The sequence below is a fragment of the Populus trichocarpa genome, chromosome 9, assembly GCF_000002775.5.
Source record: "Populus trichocarpa isolate Nisqually-1 chromosome 9, P.trichocarpa_v4.1, whole genome shotgun sequence".
Taxonomy (NCBI): domain Eukaryota; kingdom Viridiplantae; phylum Streptophyta; class Magnoliopsida; order Malpighiales; family Salicaceae; genus Populus; species Populus trichocarpa.
The window spans coordinates 8,797,292-8,819,714 of record NC_037293.2 but is presented as its reverse complement, the minus strand read 5'-3'; the positions used below and the strand labels follow the sequence as shown (position 1 = coordinate 8,819,714).

General features: G+C 36.3%; 4 protein-coding genes across 5 annotated transcripts; 2 read left to right on the top strand and 2 right to left on the bottom strand.

The window, feature by feature from the left end:
- The first annotated feature begins 6,470 nt into the window (after positions 1 to 6,470).
- LOC7490049 (protein IRX15-LIKE) lies at positions 6,471 to 7,430 on the top strand. The gene has a single exon (XM_002313096.4). It carries the CDS (start codon positions 6,471 to 6,473, stop codon positions 7,428 to 7,430), a length of 960 nt encoding a protein of 319 aa, XP_002313132.4.
- Positions 7,431 to 11,130: 3,700 nt separating this feature from the next.
- Positions 11,131 to 12,678, bottom strand: LOC7490050 (uncharacterized protein At4g06744). The gene has a single exon (XM_024608226.2). It carries the CDS (start codon positions 12,559 to 12,561, stop codon positions 11,293 to 11,295), a length of 1,269 nt encoding a protein of 422 aa, XP_024463994.1. The 5' UTR covers positions 12,562 to 12,678; the 3' UTR covers positions 11,131 to 11,292.
- Positions 12,679 to 15,058: 2,380 nt separating this feature from the next.
- On the bottom strand, positions 15,059 to 17,124 carry LOC112328694 (uncharacterized protein At4g06744-like). Of its 2 annotated transcripts, XM_052455928.1 has the most exons (2): positions 16,539 to 17,021; positions 15,059 to 16,403 (listed from the first exon to the last, which is right to left on the bottom strand). In XM_052455928.1, exons 1-2 carry the CDS (start codon positions 16,774 to 16,776, stop codon positions 15,220 to 15,222), a joined length of 1,422 nt encoding a protein of 473 aa, XP_052311888.1. In that variant the 5' UTR covers positions 16,777 to 17,021; the 3' UTR covers positions 15,059 to 15,219. The 2 variants fall into 2 exon arrangements, with proteins under 2 accessions (XP_052311888.1, XP_024464822.2); XM_024609054.2 differs by having other exon boundaries at positions 15,059 to 17,124.
- A 2,408-nt stretch (positions 17,125 to 19,532) lies between these two features.
- Positions 19,533 to 21,483, top strand: LOC7457547 (scopoletin glucosyltransferase). Its single transcript, XM_002313097.3, has one exon. The coding sequence runs from the start codon at positions 19,866 to 19,868 to the stop codon at positions 21,339 to 21,341; it is 1,476 nt and encodes a 491-aa protein (XP_002313133.1). The 5' UTR covers positions 19,533 to 19,865; the 3' UTR covers positions 21,342 to 21,483.
- Positions 21,484 to 22,423: the final 940 nt, after the last annotated feature.

Here is a 22,423-nt window from a genome sequence, read left to right as displayed (position 1 = left end):
ATTAAAAATACTTTAAGATATAGGTTGAATCATTTACGAGCCTAAATAATAATATCAACCATGATTTTAGTGGTTTCCCTTCTTCTTTTTTACTCTCATCTTCTCTCTATGCTTTGGTCTTTGCATTCTTTAATTATTATTATTATTATTATTTTTATCTCTTTGGATCATAGTTATTAAACCCGGCCCGGGGTTGACCCGGCCAAGGGGCCGGGTCCCGGGTTTCATGGGTTAACCCGGATTAACCCGAAAAAATTAAAAAAAAATTAAAGTTTTAATATTTCATATGAAAAAATCCATGTAAATATAGATTATACATATTATGAAGTTTAAAAGAATATTTTAAAATGTTTTTTATCCTATATTAAAAAGATATTATGTTATGCTTTTAAGTTAAAGTATTTAAACTAAAAAAGTTTTTTATCCGACATTGAAAAAACATAACTTTTTTCTTGGAAACATAGAGTATATATACTAATGGGTTTCAAATTCCACATTGAAAAAACATAACTTTTTTCATGGGAACATAGAGTATATATATGAAAGAGTTTCAAATCCCACATTGAAAAGATAATATATTATCCTTTTAAGTTAAAGTATTTAAACCAAAAGGTTTTTTATTCCACATTGAAAAAACATGATTTTTTTCTTGGGAACATAGAGTATATATACTAATGGGTTTCAAATCCCGCATTGAAAAAACATGGTTTTTTTCATGGAAACATAAAGTATATATATGAAAGGGCTTCAAATCCCACATTGAAAAGATACCATGTTATCCTTTTAAGTTGAAGTATTTAAACCAAAAGGTTTTTTATCCCACATTGAAAAAACATGGTTTTTTTTATGAACATAGTGTAGCTATATGAAAGGGTTTCAAATCTCACATTGAAAAGATAATACGTTATCCTTTTAAGTTGAAATATTTAAACCAAAAGGTTTTTATCCCACATTGAAAAAAATATGGTTTTTTTCATGGGAACATAGAGTATATATACTAATGGGTTTCAAATCCCACATTTGAAAAAAAAAAAAAACCAGGTCTCGTCTGGATTCGTCCGGGTCACCCGGGTTCTGGGTCGACCTGCAGGGTCGCCCCGGGTTTGGCCGGGCTGTTGCCACAGCCGGTCTTTTATTAAACCCAGACCGGTCCAGCCACCAGGCTGACCCGCCGGGCCGGGCCGGGTTTAATAACAGTGCTTTGGATAAGTTCAAATTTGTCCTCGAAATGACCCGTCCTTTCTCCGTTGGGTTTCGGCAACGAGCAATCCTGGTTGATAACACTGATGAGTCTTTTCACCCCTGGCAAAACTATTACTACAGTATTCGCCTTTTCATTCTTCTTTTTCAAAATCACGAGTCATTGAACCCCTACGCTCTGAGAATTGTTAAATTAGATCGATCCTTTCTTGTTCGGAGTTCTTTCGTAGCTTGATTTTGTTCTCAAACCCACCCTCATGAAACACCGAAGACTGCAAACACATGGCATGTTGTTTTATTATGATATTAATAAACACTATTTTTTTAAAAATCTACAACACTCTTACAAATAGTGAAATCAATTGCTTCGATAGGAAACAGAAAAATCAGAAAAATTATAACACTCTTACAAATCCTAGACTTGTTTCGAAAAGTAGCTTGCAGACGTGTCAACTCTAGAACTTGTCTAAGTGTTTGTTTGCTTGCTCCAACGTAATTCTTTGCTTCGTTCTTCACATGTAAACAAATAAAGATGGTATTCGTTAGGTCAACTCGGAGTTGTCAGTTGCTCTTGATACGTGGAAGTTCACATTCATGCAATAAACTTACTTGCGGGGTTTCTCGATCGTTTTTCTTGCTGAAAATATTTTAAACCGCATAGAATTCTACCAGCGAATGGAGCTTCAAAATTCACACAACTATTTGATTTTGAGGTGATCACGCCACTAATTAGGCTAAATTGCAGAAGATTGACAGTTCACACACTTCAATACTTCTTAAAAGTTTTATCATGCCCAGGAACAGTGGCAGAGCATCAGCCAAATGCGAGGGAGCCGTGGCCCCCTATAAAATTCCCAACCTGAATTTCGGTATGTTTCATATTAGTCACTGATAAGTTAAAAATCAAGACTAAGCCCTCAAGATTTTCATAATATCTCTAACTTGGTCGGCCAACAATTCATTCCGCCCTACGACCCGAGTCCCTACCCCATAGCATTTCAGTTAATGAGTGTTTAGTCCAAGTCATACCGAGCAGGAGCAGAAAACATGGCTTGAGTTAAAATCCTCTCTATGCTTGTGCACTGAAATTAAAGAACTTGGAAATTTCCCTTTTCAACTGCTAATGCAGTGCTCCCATCTATATGCCCAGTTAGAACACTTGATTTGATGATTCTCTTATCTATTTGATCTTCGTCCTAATTGATTGAGAATATGCATAAAAGACGACAAGTAACACACGGTAAACGCAACTAATGTAGTAACAAGGCAACTCTGCCTTTTCTGTTCACAGAAGAGAGACAGCCACCTCTTCTTTTAATTACATTTCAAGTAGGAGTGTATCAGTTGCTTATGTAGCTGCTTTCTATCTTGTTGGCCTTGAACTTCGGTGCAACCACCTCAGAAATCATAAATTTTTGCACCGCTGGCAAGACTTATATCTTAACAATCATCAATCATGTCCTTCCCACCACCGAAACTTATTTATTGCAATTTTCAAATCAATTTAAATTTATGTTGCATTCAATATATGCTAATTGCATGTGGCATTTAATATTTGTGACTCGTGGGTCACATTTACTAGCTACACAAGAATTGCATATAAAATATGAGATACACGAGTGAGATAACACATGTGATTTGATAAAGAGACATAATTAAAGACAATTTCTTTGACCATTAATTTCTTACCAAAAAAACCACAATTCGCATAATTCAAATAACTAGTTTTCCAATCTTAAAAACGGAATTAACAATTATAATTAACCAAATTAGACCAAAGACTAACATAACATAACATATTATTAAAATTAAACTAACTATGCATCAATTTATAATTCTCATGACATATAATAACATGTAACTATATCTAACAATCACTCCAACTTGTGCAAGGGCATGAAGCACTCGTGGACGGGTCTGGATCGAGCACCACCATAATTCGTCTAACTTGAGGACGGGTTTGTAGTATCCGTGTAGAGGTGAGGAGGACCAATATCAACACAAATTGTGGACAGACATGGGACGCTCGTAGATGGACTTACACTACCAACTCAACTTGTCTAACTCGAGAACAAGTTTGTGTAGGTGACAACATCAATATAACCCCGACTTGTAGATAGATCTGGGATGCTCGTGGATGAACAAGCATCCTCAACACCGTCATAATAAACAATCTCATCTTTTTGTTAATACTACTTCAATATACTCAGTGTAAACACTGGCTGAAAGTTACAAGATATTGTACAACGGTAACAACTGGGTAGCACAAAATGATGAAGAAATAAAATAAAATGGGTTGGGTATAATTGAATAGAAATTTCCAATATTGGAATAAATGAATTTGGTATTAAAAATAAAATGAAACGAGTGTGTTTGGGGGCGTGGTAGCGGTTGCTTTTCAAAGTGTTTTTCATTTCAAAACACATCAAAATAATATTTTTTTATTTTTAAAAAATTATTTTAGACATTAGCATATCGAAATGTTATGAAACTATCAAAAAAAATATTAGTTTGAATAAAAAATAAATTTAATTTTTTTAAAAAACACTTTCAAAATATAATATCAAACACAAAAGTAAAAGATAACACAAAAAAATGAAAAGGGGCATCGAGGTTTTTTTTATTTTTAAAAAAAAGCTTCTCAAGGAAGTTTGGAAGCCGTTGGCTGTAGGGGAAAAGGAAATCAAAGAGTTCTCTCCTTTTCTCTTGAAAATCTCTCGCTAAAACCAAATCAAATTGGTATATTAATGAGTGATTAGTGTGTGTAAATGTGAGAAACATTAATCAGGTGAATGATATCGGCATTAAATTGATTAGTCATCGCACATGGATCAGGTCAACTTAAAACTATGGTGATTTAGCATAAGGGTGAGATTTGATTTTTTTTTAATTTTTTAATATAATCAAATAAGTATAAAATTAATTTATTAATACTTAATCTTACATTTTTTTTTTACGGTCTATATTCTTAGATTGTTTCTAAACTTTTTGAAATGATATAATTATATATAATCTATATTCATATAAATTATTTTTTATTTTTTCAATATGAGATAATTATACTACACTTTATATTTTTTTTATAACTTCCATTTATATGTATTGTTTCATAATTTTTTGACATGAAATAACTATATATGATTACATACACATATATTGATTTTTAATTTTTTAAAATGGAATAACTATACCACACTTCACATTTTTTTTTATAGCCTACATAAATATATATTGTTTTTTTCAGTTTTCAATTTGCGATAAATATACTATGCTTCGTATTTTTTTTATAACTTATATCTACTTGAATTATTTTTTACTTTTCAACATCAGATTATATATAATCTATATACACATATATTATTTCAAAAAAATTTAATGTACTATATTAAAATCACAAATATATATATATAAATGACCCCAGTGAACCATATGATCTAAAATCTGGTTTCCTGGCCGGAAAAAAACCCAACCAGATTTATAACTACGCTCTTTACTACACGAGACTCGGAACAATGCCGTGCTGTTTTTCTGTTAGCCTGTCTCTTCTTTCCTTCCATTCATGCTAGTTTTTCTAATGTTTTAACATTATTTTATTCAAAAGTTTCCAGCCCCTCTTTAATGACCCTGTCCCTCCACGACTGGTTCTCCCAGTCCCTTGCCCCATTTCTGTACCTGATAATTAAATGAAAAAAAAAAAACCACCATCAAAGAACTTTTTATCTAGAATTTTTTCTTCTAATTTTTGAATTCGTGATTTCTGGGTGGAAATTGAAGTTTTTCCATTTTTTTTAAAGTTTAAATTTGCACTTGAGGGCCTAGCTGCTGTGGTCAATCGTGTGACTTGTTCCGCCCCCGTCCCGGGTTCGACCCTCTATGTGCACGCCTGTCACCCCCGCGGTGCCTTACCTGCTCCTGGGCTTGCAGGATGTCCAGTGGGCCGTGGGGAATAGTCGTGGTGCGTGTAAGCTGACCCGGACACCCCACGTAAATAAAAAAAAAAAAAAAAATAGCAAAATTCTTGGGCTTGCATAACCAAATATCTCAATGCGATGCATGGAACGTCCCTGAACGTGGAAAGAAGCAGTGTTGTTGTTAAAAATTAAACCAAATTAGAATATGCTTCATTTCTTGTAATATAACTTCAATTCAGTCCAAGACCCTCGCAAATTTATAGTTTTTCTTCAAATTAGCACAATAATTTTATTTGAAGAAATATATAATACGGTTAAACTTATTTAAAAAAGAAGTATAATCTAAAGAGTTGCATGTGTAATTCATGAATTCTTTAAAAAAATATGATAAAATTAATTTCATTAATTTTTTTAAAAGATATTTAATTAAATTATTTAATTTATAAATAAATAAATATCATCTTTTTTTTTTCACAATTACAATAAAGATAATATTTATTTATTTTTAAAAGACGTGATTTTAAGAAAATAAATATAGTATCATTATTAAGTCGTGATAAAGATAAAATTAGTCAAAATCCATGGTCACTACTAAAAAAAAAATGAATGTACTATAATATAAATTATTCTTGCCATTCTGATCAATTAGAAAGACGTGATTTATACATTTATTTTCACAACAATATTTTAGATTAACTATACGTAAATATCTATTGAATATTTGGAAATTAATTAAAAAAAATAACAATACTACACAAATGCATATATGTTATAAAAGTTATTTTTGTTGCTAATTCCTTTTTAGGATTTTTTTTTAATTTCTAAATCATAAAAAAAACGTGTATTAGGAAATATAATTACCTAGGAAGATATGATTCATACACTTCCTAAGAGATACACAAGTATAAAAAATCCAATGGAATAATTAGAAACTAATTAAAAAAAATACATTGCAATGTTACGTACATGCACATTTGTTTATTATTATGATGTCTTATAGTTAAATACTATATGTATTGATGTTATCTTTATCTCAATTCGAGACTGGGAATAATATTTATCATAGTTAGAAAATATCTAATTATTTTTTAAATTTAAAATTTAAAATAACTTTTTTCTGATATACATTGAAAAAAAAAAGCATACAAATTTATATCCCCGCCACAGTACCTTTCACCTCTCTCCTTGGGACTGGCGTACTACCCTCCTAATCTCCCCCGTTGATTCCTCTGTCTCCCTCTCTCATTCCAAGTTAAAGAAAGTAGAGAGAGAGAGAGAGAGAGAGAGAGAGAGATTTCAAAACTTGAACCCTTCTAAACCTTGTCTGTTTCAACTTTCAAATCCTCACCTCAAGGAAAAATGAAGACAAACACTAACACGAAATTCATACTCCTTCACCCATCAATCCACAAAACCCTGCCTTCTTCTCACCGTCTTCGGTTACTCTTCATAGTCACTTCCTTTACCATAGCTTTCACTCTCACTCTCTTCACCACCACCACCTTCCCTACAACCACCACAACTTCAACTCTCACCACCTCCACCACCTCTCTCCCACTCTCCATCACCGCTGCCCTCCTCCACTACGCCTCCACAGCCAACTCCACAACACCCCACATGTCATCTGCTGAACTCTCCACCATCGTCACCACCCTTCAAAACTGCTCCCCTCATTGCAATTTCCTCGTTTTTGGCCTGACCCACGAGACCCTTCTGTGGAAATCACTCAATTTCCATGGTCGTACAATCTTTCTTGATGAAAGTGAGTACTTTGTTTCGAACTTTGAAAAAGACCACCCTGATATCGAAGCTTATGATATACAATTCACCTCCAAAGTTAGTGAAATGAGTGATCTTTTATTAGTGACAAAGGGGCAAGTTAATGGTGACTGCAGGCCTGTACAAAATCTACTCTTCTCTGATTGTAAGCTTGGCATAAATGACATGCCTAATCACATTTATGAAATCTCTTGGGATGTGATTTTAATCGATGGGCCTCGTGGGTATTTCGCGGCGGCTCCAGGGAGGATGTCACCAATATTTACTGCTGCTGTTATGGCAAGGAGTAAGAGAGGAGGCAACAAGAAGACACATGTTTTTGTGCATGAAATTGATAGAGAAGTTGAGGGGGTTTATAGTGAAGAGTTTCTGTGTGAAGAGAATCTGGTAGAGACTGTTGATTCACTGGGACATTTTGTGTTGGAGAGAAAGGAAGCTAATTGCTTTGAGTTCTGCAAAAATTCGACATCTTTGTCATCATCATTGCCAACTTCAATAACAAAGACGGCATCTTTATCATCCGGGGATGATGATGATTGAGATCAGGGGTTTGTGTGATTACTTGTACCATCGCATATCTTTCTTTCCTTCTTTCTTTTAATATAGAAATGTAGTTTTTATAGGACTTAAACTGCCAAAAAAATCCTCAAAATCAAGCATGAAAAATCAAGTGCCCGCTGTTCAAAATCTTGCTTTTATGTATAGTCTGTTTGGTTGATGAGAAAAGCTGGGATTTTTGGAACAAAAATATGACTAGTTGATTGTTGATTAACTGGCCATGAGTCTTGGAATAGCCACAGCGTTTTTTCTCAATTTACCTTTACGTCTAATCATGTTTGGTCAATGCGAAAAGAGGTGGAATTTCGAGAAAAAAAGAGTGTATGATTGACAATTAATGGGCCATTAATCTTGGAATGGAAAAAACGTGTTTCTCAGTTTACTTTCATGTCTGGTCTCGTTTGATTGATGAGAAGAGGAAGGGAATATTGAAACGAAAATGTGGCTAATTCTTGGATTAGCAAAGGCGTTTTTCACTCAATGTCTTACCCTGTTTGGTTGCTAAGAAAAGGTGGGAGTTTTGAAACCAAAATGTGACTGATTCTTGGATTAGCAAAGGCCTTTTTCACTCAATGTCTTACCCTGTTTGGTTGCTAAGAAAAGGTGGGAGTTTTGGAACCAAAACGTGACTGGTTAACTGTTCATGAGCCTCTAATCTTTTACTAGTTTAAAGTGTTGGCCTGTTAAACAAAAGAAGCATATTCAACTCAAGCGGACACTTCATTAGACCTTCTAACAACCTTTTAATACTAAAGGAGCGCTAAAATGTCTATCTCATTGCTCTTCACATTTCTGAAAGGAAACACTTTTGTAAACTTCCAAATTTAGCCACCATTAAATGCGTTAACCCAAACAGGAAGAGGAGAGGGAGCGAAGAGGGTAAAGAATACTATTGTGTCGGTGACGGTAACAGGGGCTCAGGGGAGCTTTAGCTGACTTCTTGCTTTTAGGACTTCTCTCTCGATTGATTTTTACATTTGGAATATTGGAATCCACACGCGCTCCTTATCTGTATGGTTTGCAACGCGCCCTGGTATTGGTCTGCAAGAGAGTTCAGACAAGAAGGTTCGTGAGGTTTTCATGGGATTGGTGATGCAGGTGCCAGATAATACGCCAGGCAAAAAACATGGACTGCTCTATTATGATATTATCACTTTCTTTTCTTTTCTTTTGGCGAACTACAAATCAGTACCCAGATTGCACAGTGACTAACAGATCAGTCCCCAGTCTTTATAATCTTGCTAATTCCTCCCCAAGCTTTCTGCGGTTTCCATGACTGTAAAATCATTAAATCTGGTTAGAAAAAAAATGAGATTTTATAAATAATTTTACCATATTATATTTCAAATATACGAATAAGGAAAAACATAAAATGAAGATTTTGTCATGTTAGTTCACAAAATAAATCACATCAACTCTTTTATTTAATAATTAAAAATATCTATTACATGTAGATTAAAACAATATAATGAGAGAATCAAATAAAAGAGCTTCTTTCTGTTAAAAAAAGATATGATATTGGTATCAGTTTCTCCATGTTGCTAAGTGAAAGAAATGATAACAAAATTTTGAATGTCCTAACACTATCCAATTATCTTTGTAAATATAGTATTTTACTAATTAACACGGGTTAAAAAAAACTCAATTTTACTGTAAGGAAAATGATGCATGAACTTGTTATTTTAAGATACATAATGTGAGAAATTAACAAGATTTATGGTCAGTAATGTGGTACCATGTAATTTTCAAAAATATTTTTTAAATAATAATGTTTCAAAATAATTTTTTTAATTTAACATCAATACATTAAAATTATTAAAAAAACATATAAAAAACACAACTTTAATTTGACTTAGATAAAAAAATAATTAAAACACACTTTAAAAAACATGTCTAATGACTAAAACAAACACTCTAGCGAGTTTAGGGACTGATATACTGATGAGTATGACTCGCAGGTATTTTTTTCAAAAGAATTCTCTTACTTTTGAATTTAGTCACGTGATGCACGTGACCAAAGCGTACGTCAAGGCACTGACAGAGCTGGAAACAAGAAATTTGTGTCGGTGAGGTACAACGATTGATAATATAATTTGGACTGGCATGCTTTACTTGGTTAGAAATAAAAGCTGTGGAGTTATTGTCCTTGAGGCTCATGTATGTTTCTTGGGAGGTCCCCGTTAGTTCTTACGGGACTGCGAGATCCGGTTTTTTAGCTCTGTTAGATTTTGTATTTTAATTTTTCTTTAATTTAATTTTTAATTAATATATTTTTAATATTTGTATATTATTTTGATGGATTGATATTAAAAATAATTTTTAAAAATAAAAAATATAATTTTAATATATTTTAAAAAAAATACTTTAAAAATAATTACAATTACACTTTTAAAAATTATTTTAAATAAAAATTTCCATTTAAATTTTGTTGAAACTCCCCGGTGGAATGGAGCTCCGTGGTTTTTTTAACAGCATGACTATTCTGGGGTTATTTTTCATAATTAGATTCTTTCATAATCATATCTTAATAGCTAATTAACAAAACTAACACATTCATGAAAAATACAGCGAACCAATCCAAACAACTCCAGAGCATTTTAATAGTAATTACCAATATTTACTATATAAGTTCATTTTTAAAAAGAAACATATACAAAGAAGAAAAGAACTTAGAGATTAGAGATCGTAATCTTGCTAAGTGCCAATATAATATGATTCACGTGTCAATTGATACTAACCACATCAATGTTTAACGATCTTTAATCATGGAAAAAACTTAAATTGAAAAAAAATTAGAGATAAACTACTTAAATATAAGATAAAACGTTAAGCACTAAAAAAGGAACACAAATCAAAGGTTGTGCACTGAAATTGTAATTTTCTATAATTTTAAACATTATCCACATTATAAGTTCTATGCCTGGATAAAGAACAAGGAGGTCTAGGATTCAAGGATCTTCTTCTTCCCAATATTTTCCCTCAAATCCTTGCTTGATTTTATACATTTCCTCCCTATACACTAAACTTATGACTGCAAAACCCCCCCATCCTGTATAGGAGATCTGTTTTGTAGATACATCAACCATCTTCTACATCTCCAGTCCTTCTTAACTGTGTAAAGAACCCCATCATCCTCTGAAATCTGACGACTTCGTCTAATCACCTACGAAGTAATCTAAAATTTCTCGTTAATAATACGCGAACCACCAAATCATCTGTTTGCCTCACAGGGCGCATCTGCGGTTTCTCAAGCACCGTGCTTGGTTGAACTTTCCTGGTCACCATAGCAGGACCGAGTTGAACTCAGAGGCTTATGCTAATCCGAGCGGATTGAGAATTGGTAAGCCTGAGATAGGCCCAGATGGACTGCATTTGGATTTTAAATCCACCAACGATATTACATACCCGAGATGTATGTTGATACACATTGTTGTAACTATCCAGGAGAAAATTAGGGAGGGCAAGAAACCAATTTTACTCCTTGGAGTTGTCTGTCAAGTGCTTGAAGTTAGTGTATCTTTTTATTGTTTAATGATGCATCCACGGTCCCTCTCGGACCACCATAATTAGTCCTTTACAACCATAATCAGTCGAGCCCTTAATTTGATGATGGTCAATCTTGTTTGCCCTTGTGCCACACAGCCTATGCGCAATTAAAGGTAACTACAACACATACCCAGTCTAGAAGGAACGATTTCAAGTAGCGATATTTGTTTTGTGAACAGTACAGCTTGCATATGTTTTTTCGGGACCATTCTTGCGATTCGTAATTTCGTATTAGCATGAAGTTTGTGCAGCTTGTATATGAACCTTTACATTGTTTAGACAAACCTTTCATACATTCTTAGTTTCTTCCTGGAAATTCAACTGCCTGTCTCAAAAGAGCACTATAACCGACCAAATTTCTCTTTGTTCCAATCTGAGGATGACTCAATGATGGAACCTTACAAGGAATGAAGTTGAACGAAGCAGGGTTTGAGCAATACCTACGGTGCAAGGAGAAAGCCGCACACTCCCGCGCTGATCTCTGACCAGGAAGATCAGGAATACAATTTTTTCTAATATCAAGAACGCCACTCCTCTCTAGTTTCGTACACTTTGGCCCTAGTTTTGTAAAATAATTACTTGAAAGTGACAAATTCACCAATTTCCCCAATGCGCACACCACCTCTGGCACCTGTCCATACAATAAGTTGCTGGCCAAATTGAACTGTTCAAGCTTAGCCAAGCATCCCAACGAGCATGGTAAAGGACCGGTTAAGAAGTTGTAACTAGCATCAAAAAGGACTAGTTTTCTCAAAAAACCTAGTTCATATGGGAGGCAACCTGTAAGTAAGTTGTGCGAGAACAGCACTTCAGTTAATGTCGCGGAAGCTTTAATGATGCTGCGTGGGATTGGACCGATAAATTTGTTGTAAGCCAAGGTGAGGTAAAGCACTGGGGTCGAGCCTAGGTTTTCAGGGAGTCCTTGCATAAAATTGTTGTTGTTGAGGAAGAGTACGTCAAGGCGTTGAGTGAATACTTGTGGAGGAACTGTTCCAGTAAAGAAATTGAATCGGATATCTAAAAATGATAGGGCAGGGATTGCAAGAACCTCCATGGGAAAACTGCCAAAGAAATTATTGTTGCTTATGTCTAGTTCATAAAGAAATGGTAGTTTGGTGATTTTTGGTGATATGGTGCCAGAAAATTTGTTAGAGTTGGCATGGAAGAGAGCAAGGTCAGGGAGTTGATCAATGAAGCCATCGAGAGTAGGGGCAGATAGCTGGAATCCATTGAAATCAATGGAAGCAAGGGTAATGGCAGAGTCATTATCAGGTGGACTAGTACAGTAGAAGCCTTTGTAGTTGCATATATCCGCGCCAACCCAAGTTTGAGTGATGTCAAGGGGATCAGAGGTGATAGTGTTCTTGAAGTCTTGGATTATTGGATATACTAAGGCAAGCCTTTGGTCTAAGAAGTTTAAGATTTCTGGAATTAATGGAGGTGATATCAATGGAGACAGGCCTTGAAAGTCTTGGCAATAAGTCAGGCAAGTGAAACACGGAAGGAAGAGGATTGAGATGTGGAATATGCTCTTGTTGTTTGAAGAAATGCTTCCCATTTGATACATGAGGTAGCCAGAAGAGAGTTTTGAAGAAGATGATGGGGATTAAGAGTGTTTTCCAGTGTTAATTTATACTTGGTAGTTAGTGTGGTTGGTGAGTCTCATTATCAAATTGAAAGGTTTATTAATGCGTGTTCTACCACTTCTCTTTCGGTGGATTGAATCCGAGGCATGTGTTATGACTAATCATTCTACTCCAAGGTCAATCTGTAGATGATTTTGGATTCGTTTTAGGAGTAGAACTCGAGCGAGCTCTTCAATTTTGTGCGCGTTGGGTTGCAGTTCATGATTAGAAGAAAATTGTCGTGTCATATAAGCTTTGTGAGACTCTCTTCAACTGCAGGTTGATAGCCAAAATCCCATCAATCTGGTTCTTGGTTTCCATCCACTGACGGTTCTGCAATAAGAGCAAGGATGTCGTTTCTGTCCATAGAGGAAAGGTGGTGGCATATTTCCAAATGCAATGATCAGCCCATTAAAGGGAAATTAGTGCGCCAATAAGAAGAAGTGGGATGCTGGCCTTTGATACCACGGGTGTCATCGGGATAAGCTGGCCACAATCACGAATGTGGTTGGAAATTAAAAAAACCACATTTCCTTTAATTTTATTTAATTTTTTTTTATATTTTTAGATAGTTTTAATATGTTGATATTAAAAATAATTTTTAAAAAATAAAAAAATTATTTTAATACATTTCTAATTTAAAACATTTTGAACCACCATTACTATGACAATCTCAAACATACTCAAAATCTCTTATTAATTTTGTCTAACAAAGTATTTTTCGTGGTATGAACATGTTGAGTCAGATTACTCTTGTTTTTTTTTAATAGGTAGGCCAGAGAGACATTTTTTAATGGTCAGTTTTCTTAAAGTATCCTAGGCACTAAGAAAAAAAAGGAAAGCATGGCTTTGTTTTTGAGTTTGAAAAACATTTTTGAAAAAAATTGTAAATTATTTTTTTTTTTTTAAATAATATATATTTTAATGTTTTTATATTATTTTGATGCACTGATATCAAAAATAATTTTTAAAAAATAAAAAATTTATAATTTTAATGTATTTTTAAATAAAAAATACTTAAAAATAATAATAATAATTACAGTAAGGTTATTTATTTATTTATTTTTTTTTTTTTGATTTACGTGGGGTGTCCGGGCCAGCTTACGCGCACCACGACTATTCCCCACGGCCCACTGGACATCCTGCAAGCCCAGGAGCAGGTAAGGCACCGCGGGGGTGACAGACGTGCACATAGAGGATCGAACCCGGAACGGGAACGGAACAAGTCACACGATTGACCACAGCAGCTAGACCTTCAAGTGCCAATAAAGTTATTTCTTGATTGGCTTCATATTGAACTCCCAAAAAAAACCCTCCCCCGTATAAAAATCGCTTGTGGGCCCATTCGAAACGGAATCCCGGTTTATACTTCTGAAGACATCACATCCAGCAGACCAACCCAGTTACAAAATGGACCCAAAACACAAACCATCTGTTTCACCTCCAGGTTTTTCAAGAAGCAAGATCCAATAACAGCAGTGGCCTATGGGCGAAGGCTCATTTCAAAATCAGAAAGAGACAGTGCATCGCCCTTCATGCTTTGCATTTTGTCTGACTCAGTGAAAAGACGAGAGAAATAAAATAAATGAAATTCTTTTTCCCGTCAAGTCAGGCACAGGCCCTGCTGCTCGTGGGCTGTTTCCAGCTAGTTATTCCGTGTCCTCATCTGGACCACAATCCATGCAATAAGACATTTGTCACGATATCCTGTCCTCCTATTTTAAAATTATTTTTAAAAGGATTTAATTTTTTTTATTTTAAATTAATATTTTTAGATGTATTTGATATTAAAAATAATTTTTTTAAAATAAAAAAAATTATTTTAATATATTCTGAAATAAAAATATTATTTTAAAAAGTAATAAAAACCCGACAGCGAAACATCCCTTTACTGTTCTTTCATCAGCTTCTAAACCAGAACAAACATTTTTTTATTTTTAACAGACAAACGTTGGTCCCAGCTCTTAAAGTGACAGAGGACTTGGGTCAGCTGAGGATTGCTATCAGAGTCTGAGTGATCGAGGACTCGGGTCAACTAAAGTCATCCACATTAAATTGATATGATATGATATGATATAATAAATCAGTTTATTTACTATATATTTATAGAATATTTAATTATAAACATCATCACAAAAATAAACACTACTACCTGAAATGATATGATAAATCAGTTTATTTAAATTTTATTCGTAGAGAGAGGACAATTTCTTATAACAATAACTATACAAACGAAGAAGTAATCAAATAGCAAAGACAGAGTGTTGTGATGCAATCCTCATTGTTATTTGAGTATAATGGTCACTAATGCCCTGTCTGGTATGAAGCTTCAACTTGTTTTTTAGATATAAGAAGGAGGATGAAATTCAATAGCAAACGGGCTTCAGGAACGGCTGCCCAGAAATTGAGAAGCAAACATGAAGTAAAGGGGACAAAATATCATTAAACTATAAAGTTGCATTTGCTTTGAAAGCAGAAATGAGTTCACCTTATTCATTATACGACAAGCTATAAGCTGATTAGGAGAAATATGTGTACATAGATAGATAGGAGCAGCCATCAAGCAAATCAAGAGACTATCTTGAATTGAAGGGATCCATTTAAAGCCGCAGCTTATGCGGTTTAAGGGCATTATATGTTATAGGTGCAGCAGCCGGAGCCATTGATTGTTGATCAGATGTCTCCAATGAACTTGAATAACCACCCTTCCTACAAGGAATATAGCTGAGTGACCTCTCATTGGGACAAGTCCTCTTGATAGAGAAGAACTTGGCACAATCAGCTGCTGATCTCTGACCAGGAAGATCCAAAATGCAATTCATTCTAACATCAAGAATCCTTTTCTTTATCAATTTCCTGCACTCAGGTCCGACCTGAGTGAAATAGTTGTATGAGAGAGACAAGTTCGCTAATCTAGGCAGGTCGCACACCATCTCCGGCACCGGCCCGTAAAATTTATTCACGGCCAAGTTCAGGATCTCCATCTTTTTTAGGCATGCAAATGAATGGGGTATTGGGCCAGTCAACTTGTTGCTGCCCACATCAAACACGACAGTCTTGTCCAATTTGCCAATTTCGTATGGCAAGCACCCTTCGAGTTCATTGTTCAAGAAAAGCACTTCAAGAAGGTTTCGGGCATTGCCGATACTTCTTGGAATGGGACCACTAAACTTGTTGTTGGCCAAAGTGAGATAAAGGACAGGTGTGGAGCCGAGATTACCAGGAAGCTGTTGTGAGAATTTGTTGTTGTTGATGAACAGCACATCTAGGTCTAAGGTGAAGACTTCAGCTGGAACTGACCCTGAAAATGAGTTGAACCTGATGTCTAAAAAGGTTAAGTTGGTGGCTTGAAGAACAGACATGGGGAATCCACCAGAGTACTTGTTGTTGCTGAAATCGACCTCAAATAAGTAACGGACTCTGGAAGTGCCAATACTCTTTGGCACAGGACCAGTGAAATTGTTGGAGTTCGCATGAAAGATGGATAAGTCCAGCAACCGATCGAGGAAACCTGTGAGCTGAAGATCCGGGCCGCCAAAAGAGTAGCCATTGAAATCTGCCGCTGCAAGGGCTGTCACCTTCTGGTCAGGTACAGTTGCACATTTAAAGCCTGGATAATTACAGACATCATTTCCCACCCATTTTTTTGTAATGCCCATGGGATCAGTAGTAATCAATTTCTTGAATCTCTGAATTGTGTAATAGTCTCTTTCGATGTTTTTGCTCACAAATCTTGGCGGTTTGGGCCGAGGCCGAGGCCGAGGCCGAGGCCGAGGACGAGGGGGTGGCGGAGACGGAGGCCGAGGGGGTGGCGGAGGGGGCGGTGGCGGTGGCGGTGGAGGAGGGGGCGGTGGCGGAGGCCGAGGAGGCGGGGGCGGCGGGGGAGGAGGCGGAGGAGGCGGGGGCGGGGGCGGAGGAGGCGGGGGCGGGGGCGGAGGAGGCGGAGAGGATGGCGGGGGACAAAGGGGTTCGGGAGGGGGCGGGGGAGGACAATTTTCATTCTCAGGAGAAGGGGCAGGAGAATATCCACCCCCACCCCCACCTATGATTATTTCTAAAGCTTCCCTCTCTGTCCCAACGACCGCATTGTAATGCAAGCATGAATGAAAAATGAGAGTGAAAAGTAGAATTGACGAACACAAAGAAGCGGTACCCATCTATACTCGCTGAAGGGTCTCTGGACTTGAGAGAGTAAAGAGAATAGGGACATATATATATTACTATAAAGAGGGTAGAGGTAGACCATAAGTAAGGGAAGTCAAGATTCACGAGCATACAAAGGTTTGCAATAGAAAAGTTGTCTTGGGGTGGGACTGTTGGGATCTCATTTTCAGACACATATTTCTGCATTACTGTTTCCCACTCCATCCCTGCGAATCTAACCTTTCTTTTGGGACAGAGTGGTAGCTATCCTATAACAACATGGTTCGAAGAAGTGTCTTTATAGTGCGCCATCCCTCGTGGACATGAATACCATGGAAAGAGCTGAGAATAAAAGGAAATCATCTGAATTTCCAAGGCACATTCACTTCAGTAAGAAAATTCTTGGTTTTATTTGTTGCTGAGGATGAAGGTGTAGGGACATTAAATTAAACTTTTAATTCAATTATTGGCTTGACATTAGTGGGGACAACATCTTCTTCATTTATTGGACTTCATCTGTCATGGTACGTACGAGAGTTTTATCTTGTGACTATTCTTGATAAATTTGACTTTTCTTCACTTGTTTTCGACCATAGGTTCTTAAGATACTCGTCGGAATATAGATACCTTGTCGAAGTGTGCGCTCTAATGAAATATCCTTGAGCTGAAGATATCATTTGCACATGGGCTCAATGGACAGCCACCGCCCGCAACCACCAACACGTCAAATATCACAAAACCTGTAAATTTTAAAAAGTTGCACCATTGATGTAACATAAACTTAGCATGTGAAGTTCGATGGATCATCGGTGTGTCTCTTACCCTGCTTCTAAATTGTTGAGATTCGTCTCATTGCATTTTTAAACTCTTCAATCATAGAGCTGAGAATGAATTAAAAAAGCAAATGAATGCTTCCCTTCTGTTTCCTACTCAATATCTTTCATTTTGGCACTTTACATCCCCCCCATCTCACAATCAGAATCTTCGAATGCTTCCCTTGTGTTTCCTACTCGAGAATAAGAAAGAATATGGAATGGCATATTGATGATTAATATTCTCTCAAGAAGATACCGTCCTCGATCTAAACTTAAACAAGCAAAAGATAACAGTGTAAGAATTTCAGGGAAAGATATCTTAAAACAAAAGCGAAAAAACTGACTGTATAATATGAAGTTAGCAGCCATTCAATGATCAAAAACCATTCAACTGGGCCAGTTGTCAGCGGTTGAGGTGCACTAGAATTTGATCCTAAATTCAGATCCTTGAGAAAAAACTATGCAATGTTCAGATTCTGTGCTGAAACAAGCCTTCGATTGAACGACAAAAAGGGCCTTCGCTGTTCAGAGAACCATGCATCTCAATTGTGTACAGTGCTAAGTGAATCCGAACCCATATACACATGCAGAGGGCAGACATTATTTTCTCAATACTAGCGGTTCAAATTAACCTCAAGTCCACCAAGATATGAATTCTAACCATCCCCGATTCTTAAAGGCCCAAATTTTATTCGAACCGTACCTACTCATTTCGTGGAGCATTACACATCCTAAATTTTTCTAAGCACGTGAATTTCTGAATTGAAAGGTCCAACAACCGTCAATGGAACCTTACATGCAATAGGAGAACCGGTACGAGCGTTTGGAAACGTGGATAACTCGTATTTTTAAAAAATTTAAAATATTTTTATTTTGATTAAAATTTTAAATAATTTATAAGTACTTTCATCATCATTAATACATCAAAACAACACAATATAACAAATATTCCAAACCCCCCCCCCCCAAAAAAAAAAATTCCTTGCAATGGTCGGCCACTTAGGCTCAAGTTTCTTTCTTCCAATTGGCTTCCAATTTCTTTAATAATATACCTTAATCATGTTGTCTGAACCTTTTTTATCTAATAATTAAATAATTTTGAGTTTCCTTTAATAATTACTCATGAACCCTACAAAATTCAAAACTTAGATATCCATTTAAATTGGTTCATGAAAATATTCTTCAATTTCAAACTAGATTATCATTTCTATTTGGATGCGATGTATGTGGAGATATTAAAACCAAATCGTGTAAACCGAGTTAGTAACATAGCATACACAGTTGGTTAGGTTTGTGTTTATCTAGCGAAAATCCACTCGTGGGCAATTGCCCTATTAATTTCCCTAAGATGTAAGTAATAGTCCTTATAATTTAATAGAAGTTCAAAATAGTCCTTATATTAAAACAATCATAACTATATTTTCAAACAAGTATTCTTAATTATAGAACGTGAAGTCCGATGCAAAACAGCACACGTTACCCTTTCCCAAGTTAATAACCCGATTAGTAAGAACCACGACAATCTTAACACGCTTGTTCAGCACAAATCCAAATGGACCGACATCTGCTCACACATAAACTTGTCAACCAAGAAAAAGGAAAATTCTTGGACATGAGAGTTAAACTTGAAGCATATATTATGCAGTTTAAAAAGACAACCAACCTCGAAGAAGACAAGAACAACACAAGAAAATTCAGAATCAAGACTTTTCTTCTGTTAGAACAAGTCTTTTATGAGATTAAAAAAATCAGAGAAGGCAATAATTCATGAAAAAAAGAGCAAACTAGAATATAATACACTCAGTTTCAATGACTTTTCAATATTTTCTTGTTACAGTGATTTGGGGAAGGGTGGGTGGGTGCGGGTTTTCTCACATGCTTGGATGCCAAGTTTGATTGCCAAATAGTCTCAATCAGAGAAAATCAAGTCTTCATCATGTTTTCAGTAACTGTGCCCCAGTTTTCTAAGAGAATTTGTATATATTTAAACGAAAGAGAGCATGTTTCATAAAAGCAACCTTTTTACATATTTTAAGTTTGACATGTTCACCAGGAACATGCTTGGAAACCAGGTCATTTTTCTCTGTTTTATTTCATAGGGTGCATTATATACAATCTCAAACCACAGCCTAGACAAGCAGAGCAAGAACAAGAATTTTCCCAGGAAAAATAAACCCAAAACCTATTAAACAACCGACAAATTATTGTTCTGTTTATTTGTGCATCCCGACTTTCCAACCACCATCAGACCACTAATCATCAGCCGAAAATCTGTCTTACCAGACCACATGGATTCAATGCCATATCAGCTTCATATACTATTTTTCCCATATATGGCTCATGGCCACATGATCCCGACAGTAGACATGGCAAGATTATTTGCTAGGCGTGGAGTGAAAGCAACCATTGTTTCCACTCCTCTTAATGCACCCCTCTGCTCTAAAACTATTGAAAGAGATAGACAACTGGGTCTTGATATCAGTATTCACATTATAAAATTCCCTTCTGCAGAAGCTGGGCTGCCAGAAGGATGTGAGAACCTAAGTTCTATTCCCTCGCCTGACATGCTTTCGAATTTCTTAAAGGCCATCGGCATGCTTCAGCAACCCCTTGAACAGCTCCTAGAAGAATGCCATCCCAGTTGTCTTGTGGCAGACATGGTGTTTCCATGGGCTACAGAAGCTGCAAACAAGCTCAGGATTCCAAGGTTGTTTTTCAGTGGAACAGGTTTTTTTCCTGCGTGTGTCTTCGATTCCCTAAAACGCTATGAACCTCACAAAGGAGTAGATTCAGATTTCGAACCATTCGTGGTGCCTGGTTTACCAGATCAGATAAAGCTGACAAGATTACGACTGCCAGCTTACATTAAAGAGAGAACTGAGAATGAACTTACAAAGCTGATGGATAAAATCTCAGAATCAATGGTGAGAAGCTATGGAGTCCTCACGAACAGTTTCCTTGAGCTGGAACCAGCTTATTCAGAGCACTACAGGATGGAAATAAAAAGGAAAGCATGGCACATTGGGCCGCTGTCCCTTTGCAACAGGGACATGAAAGATAAGGCAGAAAGAGGCAACGTGTCCTCCATTGATGAACATGAATGTATGAGATGGCTGGCCAAGAAGAACCCCAACTCAGTTCTATATATATGTTTTGGAAGCTTCTTCAACCTTTCCGCTGCCCAGTTACTTGAGATTGCCATGGCCCTGGAAGCTTCTGGACAGAATTTCATTTGGGTTGTGAGAGAGAGAAAGCAAACAAAGCTTGCAGAAAAGGAGGAGTGGTTGCCAGAAGGATTTGAGAAAAGGATGGAAGGGAAGGGCTTAATAGTATCGGGGTGGGCACCCCAGGTGCTGATCCTTGATCATAAAGCTGTTGGAGGGTTCATGACTCACTGTGGTTGGAACTCAACATTGGAGGGAGTGACTGCAGGGGTGCCAATGGTCACATGGCCACTTGGTGCGGAACAATTTTGCAATGAAAAGCTGATTACCGATGTTCTCAAAATAGGAATTGGAGTTGGTGCCCAGGAATGGTCAAGATATGAAAAGAAAATTATAGTGAGGAAGGAGGACATAGAGAAGGCAATTATTCAGTTGATGGTTGGTGAAGAAGCTGAGGAAATAAGAAACAGAGCAAGGGTACTGAAAGAGATGGCGAGGAGGGCTACGGAAGAAGGAGGATCATCTTACTCTGATTTAACTGCATTTCTTGAAGAATTAAGGACCCTTGAGACAAGCAAGCAAGAACGTGCAGCACATTAACAAGACTGTCTTGTTACATCATTCTGAAAACTAGAAGAGTCGGAAGAAAAAGGAAAAAAAAAGGTATACCGTAGAATGGTAAATGTTGCTTGTCAGATATTTAGTTTTTCAACAAAATAAAAGAAAGAGCGTTCTACATGAATTTTGCATCCATACAACAGTCATACATATCCGTGGTTTCAATGACATGATAGCTTTATTGATGACTCCAATGGATACAAAGTCTAAAAGTCTAAACAAACTACTTGATTTGAAACGTGTTAGCTTGTTTTCTGTTCAAAACGAAAACCATAGACTAGAAAAACCATCCACTTTGATTCCATTCTAACATTGATTCATGAAATCACTTAAAGGGTTATGGCTCTAAACCCAGTTGATAGTAAATCACAGCTGGACTAGTCTAGTTAAGGAGGAAGTCCTATGGGAATCTCTGAAATTGTTAATAATTATAAAGCTAGCAGTAACACTCACCTTAACCAGCTAATTAAAGATCCTGGCTGACCACAAGCTGCAACTCGGGAAGTACTCATCCAAGTATGACGAAAACTTGGATATATAATCTTTACGCATACATAATTAAGAAAACCTGAAGAATTTTTTTTATTTTATTAGAAAATAACTCGCAGCACAAGTTTCCAACACCTCAGTCAATGAATAACAGGTCACCACCTCGATGTCCAAGTAAAACTGTTGATTTTCATGTCTTCCCATAAAGACACAAGGATAAAAAAGAGGTCATTAACATTACAAGATTTGCAAGCAAAGAATAAGGAATTTTAATTAAGGATAGAAGTTCTCCAAAGTAGATATCATCCTCGATCTAGAATACAAGAAGCAAAGAAGAACGGCGTAGGAATGCCAGAAATGATAAAAGGGGGGAACCTTATATGAAGTTTTCAACCATATAATGATCATGAGCCACTGGACTGGGCCAGTGGTGAGGATTGGGGTGAACTCGAATATGATCCAAAGTTCAAATTCTTAAGAGAAATAACCATACAATGGCAGTGGATTAAGCGGGCAAAAGGATTTAATGGAGCAAAATTTTGATTGAACAATAAAAAGGTTAAGGGCATCGGGTC